The sequence below is a fragment of the Salvelinus alpinus genome, chromosome 13, assembly GCF_045679555.1.
Source record: "Salvelinus alpinus chromosome 13, SLU_Salpinus.1, whole genome shotgun sequence".
In the NCBI taxonomy this organism is placed as follows: domain Eukaryota; kingdom Metazoa; phylum Chordata; class Actinopteri; order Salmoniformes; family Salmonidae; genus Salvelinus; species Salvelinus alpinus.
Window position 1 is genome coordinate 6,602,335 of NC_092098.1, and position 19,102 is coordinate 6,621,436.

At 44.1% G+C, this 19,102-nt stretch overlaps 1 protein-coding gene across 2 annotated transcripts in view; it reads right to left on the bottom strand.

Annotated features, from left to right (window-relative positions):
* Positions 1–502: 502 nt before the first annotated feature.
* Positions 503–19,102, bottom strand: part of LOC139538037 (A disintegrin and metalloproteinase with thrombospondin motifs 2-like) — a 55,351-nt gene continuing 36,751 nt past the window's right edge. For both annotated transcript variants that reach the window (XM_071339949.1, XM_071339950.1), the window contains 18 exons: positions 17,688–17,771; positions 16,889–17,045; positions 16,674–16,779; positions 16,290–16,436; positions 14,593–14,725; positions 13,015–13,128; positions 12,728–12,873; positions 12,437–12,612; positions 11,082–11,215; positions 10,508–10,631; positions 10,273–10,353; positions 9,713–9,876; positions 8,841–9,000; positions 8,247–8,379; positions 7,859–8,066; positions 7,602–7,731; positions 7,407–7,481; positions 503–5,440 (listed from right to left, as the gene is read on the bottom strand). In XM_071339949.1, the coding sequence (XP_071196050.1) occupies positions 4,545–5,440; positions 7,407–7,481; positions 7,602–7,731; positions 7,859–8,066; positions 8,247–8,379; positions 8,841–9,000; positions 9,713–9,876; positions 10,273–10,353; positions 10,508–10,631; positions 11,082–11,215; positions 12,437–12,612; positions 12,728–12,873; positions 13,015–13,128; positions 14,593–14,725; positions 16,290–16,436; positions 16,674–16,779; positions 16,889–17,045; positions 17,688–17,771 (3,168 nt within the window). In that variant the 3' untranslated portion in view covers positions 503–4,544. The remainder of the gene's footprint in view (positions 5,441–7,406; positions 7,482–7,601; positions 7,732–7,858; positions 8,067–8,246; positions 8,380–8,840; positions 9,001–9,712; positions 9,877–10,272; positions 10,354–10,507; positions 10,632–11,081; positions 11,216–12,436; positions 12,613–12,727; positions 12,874–13,014; positions 13,129–14,592; positions 14,726–16,289; positions 16,437–16,673; positions 16,780–16,888; positions 17,046–17,687; positions 17,772–19,102) is intronic.

Genomic DNA, 19,102 nt, shown 5'->3' on the forward strand with positions numbered 1-19,102 from the left:
CAAGTGCAGTCTCAGTGCTATGATGGGGTCTAAAACCAGACTGAAGCATTTCGTATACATTGTTTGTCTTCAGAAAGGCAGTGAGTTGCTGCGCAACAGCTTGCTGCGCAATATGCATATCCTAGCTTCTGGGCCTGAGTAACAGGCAGTTTACTTTGGGCACCTCATTCATCCAAACTTCCGAATACTGCCCCATAGCCCGAAGAAGTTAAAGAGAACTCTCTATTGTCTTTTTGAAATCTGCACCACATACTGTATACCTTGTAGAACAAACCTGTCTCTGATTAGGAATCACATCATCTCTCTATCTGGAACATTCCTAATGTGTTACTAAAACATGGCCAAGATGGTAGTGTTGCTTCTGCTAAAAACATATCCAGAACATGATTGCCATATTCTGAGAATATCAGAAATGTGTATATTTACAGTAGCATGTCTGCACTTTCTCACATTTGCCATTTAAGCAATGATGAAGCCAGTTATACCAAAACAGTACACAACACATAGTTCCATCTCCAAGTTTTAATGTGGAAAAACAGACAAATTGCAACCGAATCACTTGGGACATATCAGACATCACAATATGTTAAAGGTGCACTCTGACGTTGCTACAACCATTTTTGAATGGTGTGGATTTCAAGAAAACAATGAAACTTTTATTTAACTAGGTAGCTGTATAGAATTAATAAAAACTGATAACATATGAGAGGTAGTGGAAATATGGTCATCATTTGTGCTCAAAGGTAATCCTACAGATTCCCATCTTTCAAACTAATTTTAATTAGAACAGATAAGTGTGTTGTAACTGTCATTAACATATATTGCTAAGAACGTGAGCGTAGGATGACTCGCTTAGCAGGTCTCAAGCCCAGGCCAGCAGCTTCAATGACTAACACCCTAACCACTGTCCCAATAAGGGTTATCTCAAGGGCATGTGTTTAATGAGCTAGTATAGTAATGAGCTGTCCAGAAGAAACCCTAAACTCTCCTCCCTAGGCACTTGTGTAGATCTGAAACAACTTGATAGGTGTAAGCAGTAGGGTGAATGCACTTTCAAACTAAATCCCAGCTCTGTTAAAAGTATTTTATTGATGATAGTGATTCAGGAGTATCTCTAAAACAGGTTAATATGCCCCACCAACATTAGACACCTATACACAAAGCCCTTAAATTAAATTAAATCAATGATCACACATGGCCACCATGTCCGTGCCCAATATCCATTAATCTGACAATTGAGAGCAGGAAGATTGGAGTACTGTGGACCAAGAGGTTGTGAGTTCAAATCCCAGGCGAGGACATGTTGAATTAGAGTTAGTGCTTATAACTTACATATTTGACACACATGATTACACTTTGCAAGTTCAATTAATCACTGTGTGTGGGAGTATACCCAACTTTGCCAACAGACAAAGAGCTATCAGTGGTTCACTGATCAGGGCCTTGATTGGCTCAGCAACAGGATGTGTAATGTATTTATTTGGACACATTGTTTTTGCAATGTTCCCATGAAACATTAATATCTTATGTTTTGAGAACATGGCAACCATCTTCTGTGTACAGTATGTTTGGTGGGGCGGAACATTCTCCTAACCCTTAGGAACCTGTACACATGAATGTTCTTGCAACATTCCCATGAAATGTGTCTAGAACATTAATGTCTTACGCTCTGAGAACATGCACCAGCCCCCACTGTCACAGGACACCATCACCCACTTACCCCAAGGTGGCTCAACTTACCCTGTCCCTATGCTCTCCTTACCCTGTCCCTATGCTCTCCTTACCCTGTCCCTATGCTCTCCTTACCCTGTCCCTATGCTCTCCTTACCCTGTCCCTATGATCAACTTACCCTGTCCCTATGATCAACTTACCCTGTACCTACAGTGAGGGAAAAAAGTATTTGATCCCCTGCTGATTTTGTACGTTTGCCCACTGACAAAGAAATTATCAGTCTATAATTTTAATGGTAGGTTTATTTGAACAGTGAGAGACAGAATAACAACAAAAATATCCAGAAAAATGCATGTCAAAAATGTTATAAATTGATTTGCATTTTAATGAGGGAAATAAGTATTTGACCCCTTCTCAATCAAAAAGATTTCTGGCTCCCAGGTGTCTTTCATACAGGTAACGAACGGAGATTAGGAGCACACTCTTAAAGGGAGTGCTCCTATTCTCAGTTTCTTACCTGTATAAAAGATACCTGTCCACAGAAGCAATCAATCAATCAGATTCCAAACTCTCCACCATGGCCAAGACCAAAGAGCTCTCCAAGGATGTCAGGGACAAGATTGTAGACCTACACAAGGCTGGAATGGGCTACAAGACCATCGCCAAGCAGCTTGGTGAGAAGGTGACAACAGTTTCTGTGATTATTCGCAAATGGAAGAAACACAAAAGAACTGTCAATCTCCCTCAGCCTGAGGCTCCATGCAAGATCTCACCTCGTGGAGTTGCAATGATCATGAGAACGGTGAGGAATCAGCCCAGAACTACACAGGAGGATCTTGTCAATGATCTCAAGGCAGCTGGGACCATAGTCATCAAGAAAACAATTGGTAACACACTATGCCGTGAAGGACTGAAATCCTGCAGCGCCCGCAAGGTCCCCCTGCTCAAGAAAGCACATATACATGCCCGTCTGAAGTTTGCCAATGAACATCTGAATGATTCAGAGGACAACTGGGTGAACGTGTTGTGGTCAGATGAGACCAAAATGGAGTTCTTTGGCATCAACCCAACTTGCCGTGTTTGGAGGAGGAGGAATGCTGCCTATGACACCAAGAAACCATCCCCACCGTCAAACATGGAGGTGGAAACATTATGCTTTGGGGGTGTTTTTCTGCTAAAGGGACAGGACAACTTCACCGCATCAAAGGGACGATGGACGGGGCCATGTACCGTCAAATCTTGGGTGAAAACCTCCTTCCCTCAGCCAGGGTATTGAAAATGGGTCGTGGATGGGTATTCCAGCATGACAATGACCCAAAACACACGGCCAAGGCAACAAAGGAGTGGCTCAAGAAGAAGTACATTAAGGTCCTGGAGTGGCCTAGCCAGTCTCCAGACCTTAATCCCATAGAAAATCTGTGGAGGGAGCTGAAGGTTCGAGTTGCCAAACGTCAGCCTCGAAACCTTAATGACTTGAAGAAGATCTGCAAAGAGGAGTGGGACAAAATCCCTCCTGAGATGTGTGCAAACCTGGTGGCCAACTACAAGAAACGTCTGACCTCTGTGATTGCCAACAAGGGTTTTGCCACCAAGTACTAAGTCATGTTTTGCAGAGGGGTCAAATACTTATTTCCCTCATTAAAATGCAAATCAATTCATAACATTTTTGACATGCGTTTTTCTGGATTTTTTTGTTGATATTCTGTCTCTCACTGTTCAAATAAACCTACCATTAAAATTATAGACTGATCATTTCTTTGTCAGTGGGCAAACGTACAAAATCAGCAGGGGATCAAATACTTTTTTCCCTCACTGTATGCTCTCCTTACCCTGTCCCTATGCTCTCCTTACCCTGTCCCTATGCTCTCCTTACCCTGTCCCTATGCTCTCCTTACCCTGTCCCTATGATCAACTTACCCTGTCCCTATGATCAACTTACCCTGTCCCTATGCTCTCCTTACCCTGTCCCTATGCTCTCCTTACCCTGTCCCTATGCTCTCCTTACCCTGTCCCTATGCTCTCCTTACCCTGTCCCTATGATCAACTTACCCTGTCCCTATGATCAACTTACCCTGTCCCAATGATCAACTTACCCTGTCCCAATGATCAACTTACCCTGTACCTATGCTCAACTTATCCCATTCCTGGCGTAAGTTGTGCCAAGATACAGTACCACTAATGTTATGTTTTCAAAACTATTATGTTTACATTAATTCTGATTATGTCCAGGGAAAAACAACAACAAATAAATATATGTAGATATCTTTGTTAGAAAGAATACTGCAGTATATTTCCCTTGATACTGAATGTAAAAAAATGCCTCACATATATTCCCCTATATATACACTGTATATATATGTATGTATATGAATTGTATATATATATTCTTTACGTAAGGGTGGTCCTGGGAATCAAACCCACTACCCTGATGTTGCAAGCACCATGCTCTACTAACTGAGCTACAAAGGTCCAAATTGTAAACTGTTCACAATATTAACAAAAGTACGATATGTCATAACATCAAAGCATAAAAGACAATTAAATCTCTTCATTGCCGAGCAGCAAGTACAAATGTGCAATTATCGCTCAAAAGATGTATTTACAGAATAGTAATTGTAGAGTTAGTATATTCATTTCTCAATATTTTGTCTGTTTTGTCCATTGCTGTCCCCTTTCCTCATTGGATAAAAAAAGCGAAGCAGGCCAAATTCCAATCTTCAAGCCACAAGTTTTAATTTCTACATGACTGACAGTCTCTGAACTGGAATGAGTGGTTTCACTCTGGTTTCAATAAAGCAAAATTGTTATGCAGGTGTTCAATAGGAATATCTCCATATAGAGCACGAACAAAGATGACTTGAATGACTGACTATCAAGGTCCTGGTTTTCTTTTCGCTCGTCTGAGAAGTAAGTCCCGCCTCCTTTTCTCAGCGAGGAGCTCTTGTATCCTTTTGTTCCGTGTCGTTTCTCGGAACGGAGGCCGTATTCTAGGAACAAAGTGGTTCTGAAAGACCTCATTGTCTACACCAACGATCCGATACGGCACGTCCACCGGGTTGTTTTCCCTCTTGTCCTCTGTCCGGTGGGGGGCTATGGTGGAGGGCATGAGTGTCACAACGACCCTACGCTGTGTTGGAATGGTCTTCCGTCTCTTGTCTCCTTTAGGTCTGGAAGTGGATGGAGCCGGGGTTGTCCGGGACTCCCTCTCAATGACATCAACCCAAGCTGTGGTGGACTTGGGGACATTTGTCGTTCTGAGAGTTGATGGGTCCTGACTGGTGGAGATTGTGGTGGGTTCAGCGGTAGTGGCGGTGATGATGGAGGTTCTGGGAAACGTAGTCTCCTCGGTGGTGGTGGTTGGAGATGTAGTACTTCTGGCGGTAACCGGGGAGGTGGTTATTCTTCTGGGCTGTCTAGTGGTTAATCCAGGGGCGGTGGTAGGCCTATATGTTTTACTTGTGTTGTGTTCGTCGGTTTTGGTTGTATACTCCCCATAATCATCATGCTCGACGTAAGCAAAGTCAGTGCTATATATCCCAGCGGTGGGTTTGGGTCTGAGGGTTGTTGTGGGGTTTGTTGAATAGGTGCCATTGATGGGGGTGGGTAGTGTGGTGTACCTCCAGGGCCCAGTGGTGAGGTTTTGGCCCATAGTGGTGAAGTTCCCCTCGGCGCAGGACTTGCAGCACATCTGTCTGTACCCAGGGTTGGTGCAGTACTTGCTCAGCACCTCCATACGACAGAACGCTGACCTATCCCCCTTACACTGCCCTGAAACACAAAGCAACACTCATCTCAGAAACACAACCTCTATAGGCCCAGATGTTAGGGTAAACATAATAAACCATAAAACTACCCCAAAGAAAGAAAAAGTGAGGAAGTAACAGAAAAGGCTACTGTGATTAAGCAAGCATATAGGAAGGGGATGCTCGTTTGTCAGACTGAATGGATGTAAAACGGTAATGCAGTTGTTATTCATCATATTATTCATCACTCGCGGTGTATAATCTGTGAGACAAAAAGTTGAATAATTTTAGGAGTTTATTTGTTGGGTTTGGGCTGTACTGCTAAAACAAACTAGAAACCAAAGTCATATGATACACTCTCCCTGTCAAATATATGAAGCTGTCTATGCAGTTCAGTATGGAGCTGTTTGTCTTGATTGAGTACTGTACATTAAATCAGAAGGTACTGTACACAGTTAACAATTTGGTAAACACTTTGGTTAAGAACTGCATAACACCAGTAAGCCAAAACAGATTAACAATAACTGATATAAACTGGTTGTCAAGGGAAACAATAAATGTGTCCTCCTTTGGTGTAAAAGGAACACATTTAATGTCTCGTGATGAGCATAAAAACTCTTAATCCAGTATCTCTGATAAAAAATAATTTTGGACCAATATATAGTAAGGAACACATGCTTTCAGGCCTTACAAGTTGGCTGGTGAAAGCACACAATTCATTGTCACCAAGTTCAGAAACGTGGTCCTTAATACAGGCAACACAATTTGATATACTGTAGATACTCCCAAGTCATAGTTTAAGTCTTGTTGATACAGGGCTTTCCCCACGGCGGACAGAATATAGCTTTCCACAATAATGATACAATGATAATAAATGACGATATCTGTGTTGTCAATGAAGGTGCTGTGAATAGAATCCATTTGGTTGTAAACATCAAGTTCAAGTAATTTTTTCATCCTCAGCATGCTTCTGCTGTATAACTCAAGAAAAAGCCATGTTTTCATTTCTCTCAACAGCCTGATAAGGCAAAGGTATTCTCGAGATGTTTATGACAAAATCATTGCATGAGGTATCTGAGTATCTGTTTTGACTAATGCCTTACAATTATACACTAACAAACAAGCATTTAGCTATATAAGGACACATTTTAGTGTCCTTGGTCTGACGCACAAAATGTGTTTTGAGTAAAATTCACAGTACTTTCGGAAAGTGAGAATGAACCATACTCACCTCCCCATAAACATTCTGGCCTCCTTACTAAATTCCCATACGGTTTAATGCTCATTAAACGTTTCACTTAAATATTTAGGTAGAATTGATACAAAAATACATATACGGTATGGTAACAGTCAGTAATGGAGAGGCATAGTAATCCACACCTTATTTCTGTGGAACTATTTCTGTTGATAATTGTGTATGCATACTGTATAACTATAATGAGCTGCTGCACCTTTTGTGTTAACAACCATGGAATAAATGTCTCTTCTTGTTATCAAATCCACTGCAAAACTCCATATTCACTTCCATGGAGTGTCCCAGGTTGAAACCCAACAACACGCAACCAGTGAGCAACTCCATATACAGAGGCTAGGCCACGACCATAGTCCTGCATCCAGGCGTTAATAGAGCCTTATCAGGATGGGATGGGAACTTCCATTTCTCTCGTCAGCGAGTGTTCCAAGGCCAGCTCTGCAGCCTACAGTGCAGTAAGACCCCTGAAGGATAGAGTGTATATGTGTGAGAGAAAGAGCCAAAGAGACCATAGTACAGGAAGCCTCCATCCCTCAGCCAGACAGAGAAGCCAAAGTCAGGCAGGAGCTTTTCGGAGCCAACCTCCAGTGTAGAGGAGAACAGGAGAAGAAGAGAAGAACAGAGAGCCACTATCAATGCAGTCTGCCCCGCAGAGAGAGGCAGAGAGAGAAGGGTAGAGCCCAGGTGAGCAGAGGCATGCAGCGGACCCCACACTCCGCGCTATAGAGGGGACGTTTACTTGAGGAGATCTTGGGTACAGGAAATTCGGGGTTGGACCGTGACAGCCACTGGATCAAAACTTTTTTTCCATCACCTGAGAACAAAACAAACAGAAAAGGATTGTGCACGGTGTGAAAATTAAAAAATATTGTATCAGTAATACATTTGTATGTACTTGTGTTCAATAACTTAAGCCTTGAGATTGGACAGTCACCTGTGCAGGGGACTAGCTGGCAGGTCCGGAGTGTGATGGGTTTGGTCGCCATGCAGAGTCCAACTGAGTTATCAGGAGTGCTACACAGAACCTGGCGCTCCTGGGTCCCGTTGCCACACGTCACCGAACACTAAAACACACGCACACACTCCTTTAAGTTAAAGATTTCATGGAAACAAGTGTTTTCCTGTCTATCTTATATTTGCTGTCGGTAATGGTGGAGAATTATTCACATTTGTCTTTCAACGCCTACGTACCTGGGACCAGGGTCCTACTCTCCACTGGGCAGGGCAGAGCTGGCGATTGCAGGGTCGTCGTCCCTCTGGCCTGTCATCATTACAGTACTTGCTGTGGATGGAACGTTGGCCACCGCCAGAGAGGGGCTGCTGACAGCGTACAGAGCGGCTCTGGTAGCCAGTCTTCCCACAGGATGAACTGCACTCCTCCCAGTCCCCAGTGATCCAACTGGAGAATAGAGTAGACACACACACACACATCACCATACAGGTAGAGTGAGAACAGAAATGACTTACTGAGACAACAGGAATATTAAAAGCTTATGTACAGACATAATAATACAATAGTTACATAGAACATTCACAGCACACGTATCAAACAAACACATACATAAATGCATTCACATACACTGGCTGGGAGCACTCTTTCTGGTTACAATCCCTGCTGATAGCTCTGAGATTGTCGATGTTCACACAGTTGGTGCGGTGGACCATCTTCCCATCGGACTTTCTCCTGCAGCCAAACCGTGTGTACTGCTTACCTATCGAGGGTACAGAGTGTGCACAATACCACTCACATCAACAATGTCGGTCAACGTCCAAGGTTACTTGACAGGTAGCTCTTTCCTGCAGTCAATGACCAAAAGCGCCCTCTTTGGTTTCATGGGTGGAATGTTATTCATATTTTTTATAATTTCATAATTAATAATGACTAGAAATACGAAAATACAGTGTTTCTATGTCAATTTTTTTTGTATATTTCAGTCTTCTGCGATGTACAGTATATAAAGTGTAACATTGGGATGCAAACTCAAAATGTACATGGTATTAGGTGTCTCCTTTTTCTAAGCCCATAACCATGTGTGTGAGGTATACACTTTTGTTTCAAAGTAGATTTGTTGAAGACTACCCCAGAATGTGTGACCCTGATTCAGCCCACTGCAGTAAAAGGTTTGAATGGCATATTTATTGACCCTTTTAAAAGACACGCTTGTTTACCTACCTCCTCCACAGGGTTTAGAGCAATGAGACCATTTCTTCAGAGCCCATTCAAAGTAGGCTGTGTCCTCCTGCACCAGGTTGCTCTCTATGGATGACTGCAGCTTCTCGTGGAGAATGTATTTGTAGGAGAGGGTCACTTTGGAGTCACCGTGGGAACGGATCTGTGGGAGGAAAAGACACAGTAAATGCCACAAATGACAAATAGTAAGTTAAGGAGCAGCTTGAGACGTGGCAAACATGACAGCGACAATGATATGGTACATTTTCTTTAACTACTGCGCTTTTCTTTTAAAGGTCCACACTGTTAGGTTGTAATAATATTATGTGCGATGCAGTTATGGCCTTCCAGAGACATCACCATGCAGTAAATGAGTTAATAAACCAGTAAGAAACATCTTTGCCAAAACCAGCAAATTTTTCGTTTTCCCCTAAGACCACTCCAAGACAGTCCTAGCAAAATTCTTGCCTGAGAAATGGCTCTTTGCTAAGAAGCTACTTTGATTTCTTTTTGACAATTTTAATTGAAAACAATCACAGTAAGGTAATTAATTGTTACACTAACATGATTTGATATTGAGATAAAAACAGCTGCATTGGACCTTTAACTAACTCCACATGAGGCAAACAGATGCACTGAGGTTTCTGCCAACGATATGGCTGGATAGTGGATACTCACTGCACAGAGAACATTTCAGGTTAAATTATTTCCTGAAGCTACTGCTAGTATATCCGTTGGTGAGGTGGTTTTAACTAAAAGTGGGTAAGGACTAAACAATGATATTAAAAACATTGCTCTGTGGCATGTAGGCTACACATTAATACAGGTCATCGCAGTCATTTTGACTTGTCAGGGACCTGAGTATATTGACTCACCATGACCAGAACAGCGTATCCCAGAGGTCCTGTGGTCTGGACGGTCTCCGTGTCGTCATCGTTGTAGTACTCCCACTCCACCCCCTTCTCTATCACCATACGGGACTCTGGGAACTCATCCTCGTTATTCAGAAACAGATGACCTGTGGCCTGGTTCTTCACCGCTGACACAAGGAGAACAATGAGAAAAGGAAATCCTAATGGTTGGTTTCTTTTTCGTCTCAGAATTACACTTTTGGTTAAACTTGAATTTTCTAAACTTGGTTATTCATATGAGGAACAAACCAGAGACATTTGGCAGGATTATGATGACGAGCATTAGAGCAGTATAAATCAGTATCCGCAGGTGATCTCTTCCCAGCAGTCCAGATCCATTATTGGCAGCCAGCTAGAGTTGTCTGTACTCTCAAACCCAACGCAGCCAAGACCTGACTGAAGCAGCAATTAATAACAACCTTCCTTACCCAAGCTAGTCACAGATTACTGATTTATAGAGGCCAATGTCCAGGATATTAACGACCCACTCTGTTATTCACAGAACTGTCCATAAATAAACCTACCTAGGATGTGAGGGGTCCCCTTGAACTCCTGGATCAACAGATGCCTGGCCCCTCGGGGGATTTCAAGTATCTTGAGGAAACCTGAAACAAACCACAAACAAAATAGATGTGTGATGACGAAGAGTCTCGTCTTGGTATAAAATTAGCTTAAGATACCGAGAAGAGCATCCCTAGACTCCCATTAAAAAATGACAAATTGTGAAGTGAGGGTAGAGGATGTTGAGGAGGGGCTCACCTTGTTTTTTAACGCTTCTAGTGAAGTTTCCCTTGATGATCTTACAGCTGGAGTTGTCTCCACCGCATATCCCACATTTGTCCTCCTGCGTGTCTGAGGCTATCTGGTTATCACAGCCAACGTGCTGTAGAGAGATACGCTGAGTCAGTGTTTGGGAGTATGGGACCTGGATGGGTCAATCAGGACAAAGACATTCTTTCTGACAACCTCCTACCTCTGCACAGTCAACATTTGAGAGTTGTACAGTGCCGTCCACCTAATTACTCATACTGCTGTAATAAGGTGGACAGACAGTATAATACATTATATTTCAATATGTATTGCACGGAAAGGGAAAATAAGGAGAGAGAGAGAGAGCGAGAGAGCGACCAATGGTTCTCGTCAGTATGGATAAACAGTCTGGGAAACCCATATGGAAAACGGTCATAACTTCAATTGCACCAGACCAGTGCAAATACCCAGTAGCAGGAGGAGATTTATGGGATTGTATAAGGCGCTGTAATGTTTATGGCCGTATTTCATAATGTCCCTTCATGCATGACTTCTGTAGGCCATAAGACCTACCGATGCCTACCTCACAGTCCCCCCGCACACATGTACTGTAAGGGTCTTGGTAGGAGCAGCGTGTGCCATCGTGCACCATCCTGTTCATGGCCACCACGTCTCCCGTCTCCTTAGACTTGCAGTAGAGTTGGCATCTCTCATCAGCTACAGTACAGATGAGAGGGGAGGAGAACATGATATAGGGTTTCATAAAGGAATTATAGTCATACAGTACATGTCTTCAGCTTTCTTTGACTGTGCCCATATTCCGGTCCATATTCCACTGGCACAAATGAAACCATCTGAACAAACAATATTTGGAATTCTATATCATACTATGTCTGCATTATTTTGTTTAAGTCATGAGGATACACATTTATGGCAATAACAACAGGATAATGGAAAAGGACACTGTAAGGGTGTGTAATGAAACCCTTCATTTATAAAGCTAATCAAATAACACAATAACAATCTTTCCACCCCGGAGGAAAGCAGGAGGGAGATTCCTGAGTAATGACATTTCCATGTGTCCTTATTTAAACACTGGCCTGACCGACGTTCCCCTGACATGTGGAGAGGCATGGCCTGTCTGTCTGAGGGCTTCTCAGATTCCCCGGTAAACCAATCATTCCCCATTGACCCCACTCAGAACAATCATTATGGTTGCCAAGAGACTTGAGCTGCTGGGTCATTAACTGAGCTGATACAGCCTCGTGAAGTACTGTGAATATCAGCGCAGCCAGATGCTCTTCCTCCTCCCTTTCCTCCTCCCCCTGCTCTCCACTTACAGCTCAGTTGTCTGTTTTAGCTATGGGCCAACCTTACGTAACTTCAGATTTTTATGATGGTTTGCCATGGAAATTGGTCCTGGCCTCACAACGGAAGAATGAGAGCAGTGGTGTAGAACTGTTCCTTTCTCTGCCTCAACAAAACCTCCAGGTCAACTTCTGATTAAAAAAAAGCCATCTGGCCTCTCGACAGTCCATGGATGGAGAAGGGCATGCACAACACAGGAGGTTGGTGGCACCTTAATTGGGGAGGACGGGCTCGTGGTAATGGCTGGAGCGGAATAGGTGGAATGGCATCAAACACATGGCTCCGTTCCAGCCATTATTATGAGCCATCCTCCCCTCAGCAGCCTCCACTGATGCACAAGACGGAGAAAGTCCAACTCTTATTATACTCTGCTTCTATTCCAGGTGTAACAATATGGCAAATAGTTGCGTCTTATTTTTAGTGTCCAAAAAGTGGTAGTTACGCTATAACACTGTCCACATGTTTAAGAATGTTGCTAAAGCATATTAACGTCAGTCTGAACCCTTCTCTGGACCCTCTGTCTTTTTCAAAGCCAGGCCTTTTGACTCCCAGACAGCATTGTGGACTTACGGTCAGGATGCTCATAGGGCAGCCAGTGGTGCTTGGCGTTGTCATACTCAAAGTAAGGGTCCCACATCTTGCACTGCTCCTCCCTGAAGTCAGCGAAAGGCTTGGAGCACTCCTCTAGGTTGCACAGCTGGAACTCATAGCTGTTGCCATAGCAGGTGCGTCCTCCATTGGCAGGGCTGAGTTATGGCACGGGAGAAAGACAGCGGGAGTTCCTGACATTTTAGACAGCTTCCTATTATGAAGAGAGAGTAAATGCACGTCTATCTGTGTGTCGTCTTGTGTTGTACTCACGTCGGGTTGTCACACTGACGGGTCCGGAAGCGCACACCACCCCCACAGGTGCGAGAGCAGGAGCCAAAGTTACTCCACGTGCCCCAACCACCATCCTGCCTTAGAATGTCCGGGGTCAACTTGATGCAGTAACCTTTGAAGCAGTGCTGAAAGAGAGGGAGAGGGATGGGACGAGAGAGAGTGAGAGAGAGAGAGAGAACCAGGGTGAGAGGAAGAGAGCTGCCACTGCTTATGTTTACACAGACGTTGTAGCAAAGCATTAACGTGTAAAGAGGAATCGTACTCACCTTCCCCGGTGAACAGGTAGTGCCGTCGATGGGCGGACCCTTCTTGGTTTTGCAGAAGAACGGGTTGTCTGGGTGACTGCACCAGAGCTGCTTGCAGGGGTCGTAGGTGCTGTACTAGAAGAAACAGATTCATGCTCTCTCTCACACACGTGCAGCTGAAGAAAGCTTCCCACAGCCTTGACATGTCAACCAAGAAAACATCAACAGTAGTGTGTGTACACAGCCGTCCAACATTGTTGTTGGTGGTACTAACTTAATATTATACCAGTCCAATATATCGCTAAAATTGTGAATAGTTGTAACTGTACACAAGATACGGTTTACACAGGTCAATAAATAACGCTGTCATTAAGGACATCTATGTTTAATACTTACATTTTGTGAAGTACATATATTACCAAGGCCCTTAAACAAGACATTGAACTTGGTCAAATCTGATTCACCAATGTTTGAATTACATACAGTACATAGAACCACACATACTATGACTCTATTGCGGTCCCTCACAGCACAGTACAGTCAGATACATTTGCAGGAGGATGTTTCACGTATAACGCCTTAACTCCAGTAGTTTAGACTGTAGGTTAAAATCACCCCGTCTTTGCTTACTCCATCACCATCAGATAAACGAACAAGCTGCGTGCGAACATACAGTACATGTAACCTGGCCTGAAGGACATGGAACAAATCATGGAGTCTGGTGTGTGTGCCTGTGTGTGTGTTTGTGTACACACGAGGACAGGTCTGTAAAACCACAGTCCACCAAGCTCATAAAATACTAACCCTGATTGACACAAATGTACATGAATGTCACGAAGGATAGACAGTGACATGGTTGACCACCCTAACAGACACCTTAACAGCTACATGGTTTGTGGACAACATTAAACAAAGAAGTTATGGACACACTACTTCTCGGACCTATCCCTTACCTGCTTTGCTGAACGGGCCACCCTTCGCAGCTAAGGAAATAGTTTGACAAGACAGTGAAGCAAAGTGTCCAATAGGCACTCCCTCCAATTTACTCCAGAATGTGATCCAAAAACCTGCTGTCCCAGCTGTCTTTATTCTCTCCTTTCCACATCAAACAAAAACCATCTCTCCAAATAGTTCAGCCTTCTTGAAGCGATACAATGAAAAACAGTTCAATATAACTGACTCTGAAGTGTTGATTTCCTCTTTAGAGAGGCAATTAAATATACCGTTATTGTTTTGTAGTTCTTTTCATCCAAAGACTAATGAGGTCATACTGCAGCGATAGGTCAAGTCAGCCTGCTTTGAACTCATGACTTCATAAAAATCTGATTTGTTCCCCTGGATGCTTTAAAAGCTAAGATGGCTCCAATTTTATGGTCACACCCTGACCTAGACAAGGAGGTCAAGGAGGAAGTCAAGGACGATGGTCATTAGAGAGACCCTGGAGTGAAGCTCAAGCTGTATTGGATTTTACCAGCCCCAGATGGCAGCCTTTCTAAGGGATGGATATTCAATTCAATTGGTAACGCCACTAGATGCTGCTGGTGTGGCGACTAGTCAGCTTGTTGGGCATACGGGTTGAGGAGTTGATGAAGGACTCACCGCCGTGCACATGGTGTAGCCGGCGCCAAAGTCAAATCGACACTGCTCGTCCATGGAGTAGTGGATCCCTGGTAACTGTGGCAACGCCGGCCAGTCATGGTCAAAGGGGTCGTCACGGAGACAGTCATAGGAGCTGTGGGAGAAAAATGTTCATTGGAATTGAAGACTTTGGTTTCGATCTAACAGTTGAATAAACATTTCAAAATCTAACCCTAACCCTTCACTGTAATCACATAAGGAATGAGCCACATGACTGCAAGACAGAAGAGAACAAGACAGAGAAACCTCCATAACTGACCTGATCTAATCTGTATAAGACCATTAGACCAACATACAGTGCATTTGGAAAGTATTCAGACCCTTTGACTTTTTCCACATTTTGTTACGATACAGCCTTATTCTAAAATGGATTCAATCTACACACAATACCCCATAATGACATAGCAAAAACAGGTTTTTAGAAATTTTAACAAATGTATAAAAAAAAGAATAATAATTAAATATCACATTTACATAAGTATTCAGACCCTTTACTCAGTACTTTGTTGAAGCACCTTCTGCAGTGATTACAGCATCGAGTCTTCTTGGGTTTGACACTACAAGCTTGGCACACCTGTATTTGGGGAGTTTCTCCCATTCTTCTCTACAGATCCTCTCAAGCTCTGTCAGGGTGGATGGGGAGCATCGCTGCACAGCTATTTTCAGGTTTCTCCAGAGATGTTCGATCGGATTCAAGTCCGGGCTCTGGCTGGGCCACTCAAGGACATTCAGATACTTGTTCCGAAGTCACTCCTGCGTTGTCTTGGCTGTTAGCTTAGGGTTGTTATCCTGTTGGAAGGTGAACCTTCGCCCCAGTCTGAGGTCCTGAGCGCACTGGAGCAGGTTATCATCAAATTTCTCTCTGTACTTTGCTCTGTTTATCTTTCCCTCAATCCTTACTAGTCTCCCAGTCCCCGCTGTTCAAAAACATCTCCACAGCATGATGCTGCCACCACCATGCTTCAACTTAGGGATGGTGCCAGGTTTCCTCCAGACGTGATGCTTGGCATTCAGGCCAGAGAGTTCAATCTTGGTTTTATCAGACCAGAACAAGACTCTGAGAGTCTTTAGGTGCCTTCTGGCAAACTCCAAGCGGGCTGTCATGTGCCTTTTACTGAGTAGTGGCTTCCGTCTGGCCACAAGCTCTGTCAGAGTGACCATCGGGTTCTTGGTTACCTCCCTGACCAAGGCCCTTCTCCCCCGATTGCTCAGTTTGGCTGGGCGGCCAGCTCTAGGAAGAGTCTTGGTGGTTCCAAACTTCTTCCATTTAAGAATGATGGAGGCCACTGTGTTCTTGGGAACCTTCAATGCTGCAGACATTTTTTTGGTACCCTTCCCTAGATCTGTGCCTTGACACAATCCTGTCTGAGCTCTACAGACAATTCCTTCGACCTCATGGCTTGGTTTTTGCTCCGACATGCACTCTCAACTGTGGGACCTTATATAGACAGATGTGTGCCTTTCCAAATCATGTCCAATCAACTGAATTTACCACAGGTAGACGCCAGTCAAGTTGTAGAAACATCTCAAGGATGATCAAAAAGTAATGCGGTCTGAATACTTTCCGAATGCACTGTAAAGCCATGTTCTATGGGGGATTGAGATGTGTCGGTCCCGACTGTGGGAACAGAGAGAGGTCAGAGTTGACCTGGACTCACTTCAGGTACTTGCTGAGCTCCGCCTGGCTGCATCGGGACCAGTGGAAGCGATGGAAGGCAGCCTGCACCAGAGGGGCCATGATGCTGCCCATGGGGACCTCGTCGCCACACTCATTACCAGGGGGGCCATCATGCTCCATACCCAGCCTGCCAGGGGAAGACAGGATGGCATCATATAAACAGCAGGCACTAATACACATCTGTGAGTATTCATGCATGTGTCCTGTGTATTCATTTTTTTTTATAGAGTTTCTTGTTATCCTACGAAATGTAAATGCATAGTAGTAACTGTTGTCATGCATACAATATTATTGTTGTAATACATACAATAATACAATATTTGTGCATACTGTGTGTTGAACGGTGTGTATAAGTGTGTCTCACACGTGTCCAGTCTCATGTGCCACGACGAAGGCAGAGGAGAAGCCATCCTCGTGGTTGAGAGTGCAGCTCCGCACTGGGTGGCACATACCCGTCACAGGAGCGTAACCTAAGCAACGAGAAAGAGAGCAAAAGAGAGAGAAAAGAAGGAATATGTATACTGTGTGAACACACATGATGTGTATATCGTATGAGAGCACATTAAGTATCTCCAGTACCTTGCATGCCGGAGGGACCAAACTCTTGTCGGGTGAGGAAGATGGCATGGTCATGGTACTCTGGATCACTCCTGTCTTCCTTCTGCTGCAGGAAGGCCCAGCGACAAATGTTCTCTAGACTCTGAGACGGGTTGCCCAGCTCTATCAGACTCATAGACTGGAGACAATACAGGAAAGGACCAACTGTGACCACATTACCTCAGTCCATTCTTACAACATAGTTATGCTAAAGAACTCAATCAGTTATTGATGAGGGCGACTCATCAAGAGGATGTCGACAACTTATTTTTGTATATTTCCCTGTATGTCTGCAATGCATTGAAAAGTATTTCAATTTTTTCCCAAGTATTTCTGGCATATCCTTCTAGCCAGTAGGTGGTACTCTTGAAGTGACAAATGCACACCGGTTCCATGACAGCAAATGAGGAATTCTCTCATATAAACGGACAATCACATCCAATCCATAATACAATTGATGTAACTCCGCACACAACAAAATGCTTTTGCAGACTAGAGATAATAGGGTTTTACTATTACATGTACTTAACCAAAGTAAATACAGTAAAGGACTATTCTGTTTTTGATCAAGCTTTTTTTATTTGGCATTTTAAAGATTATACAGACTAACAGGTAGAGGGCGAAACAATCAGATCCCTTACCGCATCAACCCCGCATGCTCCAACAGAGCCCCACCGCAGTACCAGAGTACAGGAGTATTCTGACATGGGGATCAGTCTATCTCCTACAGGTTACATCTGCTGACCATGTGAGTGAATGACTGAGGCCTATTGTGTCTTACCTTGGCAGGACACAGCATGATGATACGGACCAGAACCACGTTGATGTGAGCACCCAGGGTACGATCCTGGTAAATCTCATTCACCTGCAGAGACAGACAGACAGACAGACTGACAGGAGCACGTGGCCTGCGACTACAGTACAGGACCATAATGCATATCACTTGGCTGACTTATCTGAGAGAGGTTGGATATTGTGCAGGAGGGAGAGAGCAGTTAACAGGACCTGGTGTGTTTCCATCTGACATTGATATGTTGGAATTTTATCAATGCATCATGTGCACCTCTTCCCCAGAAATGCACCTCTTGCTAAGAATGCTCTTCTCTCTCTAAGAGGAGGTCTAATTAAAAAAAGTATCCACACATATTTTATGTCTTCTGTCACTATTCCAGTCCCAACTGTCAAAGATTAGTAGGAGAGGCAGGGGTGTCCTCAGTCTGAGTGTGCATCTCCCAGAGAGGGATAGTCTCCTCTGGCCCTGTCTGTCTGTCACTCCTTATTCATTTACACACCTCACCTTTCCTGGCATAGGGGAGGAGGCCCACAACAGTGCAGTGAGTGAGAGTGTGATCTCTCTCTCTCTGTGTGTGTGTGAGAGAGAGAGAGAGAGAGAGAGTGAGTGAGTGAGTGAGTGAGTGAGTGTGAGCGAGTGAGCGAGCGTAGAGGAATAGAAGGAGGACAGTCCCCTGTCAGATAAGCTGAGCGAATGAGGCCAGGGGAGGAGAATAGAGACCTGACAAGAGAGCAGAACAGACACGCACACTGACAGACTGACTGACATGGGATCATGTAAAAGGTAACTCTGATTGAAAACCTTTAGCTGTATTACCATATCAGATTTCATCTAATACACATGGTAGCCGTTTCACTGCAATGGACCATTACAGGGTTTCTTGAAATAGGCTAAAAGGAAACAATTATTGAATGTGCGTTGGAGTCTAGATACCTGATACACCGAATCCTTTATGTATTATGCAATTGAATGCAGTTTAATTGGCACCAATGCACAAGAATCCAAACGAGCCTATTAGAGCTAAACAGACCCGTTAAGGACTAGTCCCCAGTACCTAGTCCCCACTCAGGAGAACACTGCCTATCTCTCTCTCTCCTCTTCTTCTGCATAAGAGTTGCTAAGCAACCTTCAGAAGATGTCCTTGGTAGAAACCCCCTGGGGCCTGTGTCTGTCTGGGCCCCTCCCTCTTGATAGGCTGGGCCAGCTGCACCTGAGCCCCTGAGCCCTGAGCACGCCTGGCCATGTCTGTCTGCCTGCCTTCCTTCCTGCCTGTCCGACTTTCTGCCCGCCTGTCTCATCATCTTTCTGTAGACCTGTCTGTCTTTTTGTCTGTCTGCCCGCCTGGCCTATGTTTGTCTGTATGTCTGTCTTTCTGCCTGTCTGGCTACCTGTCTCATCATCTT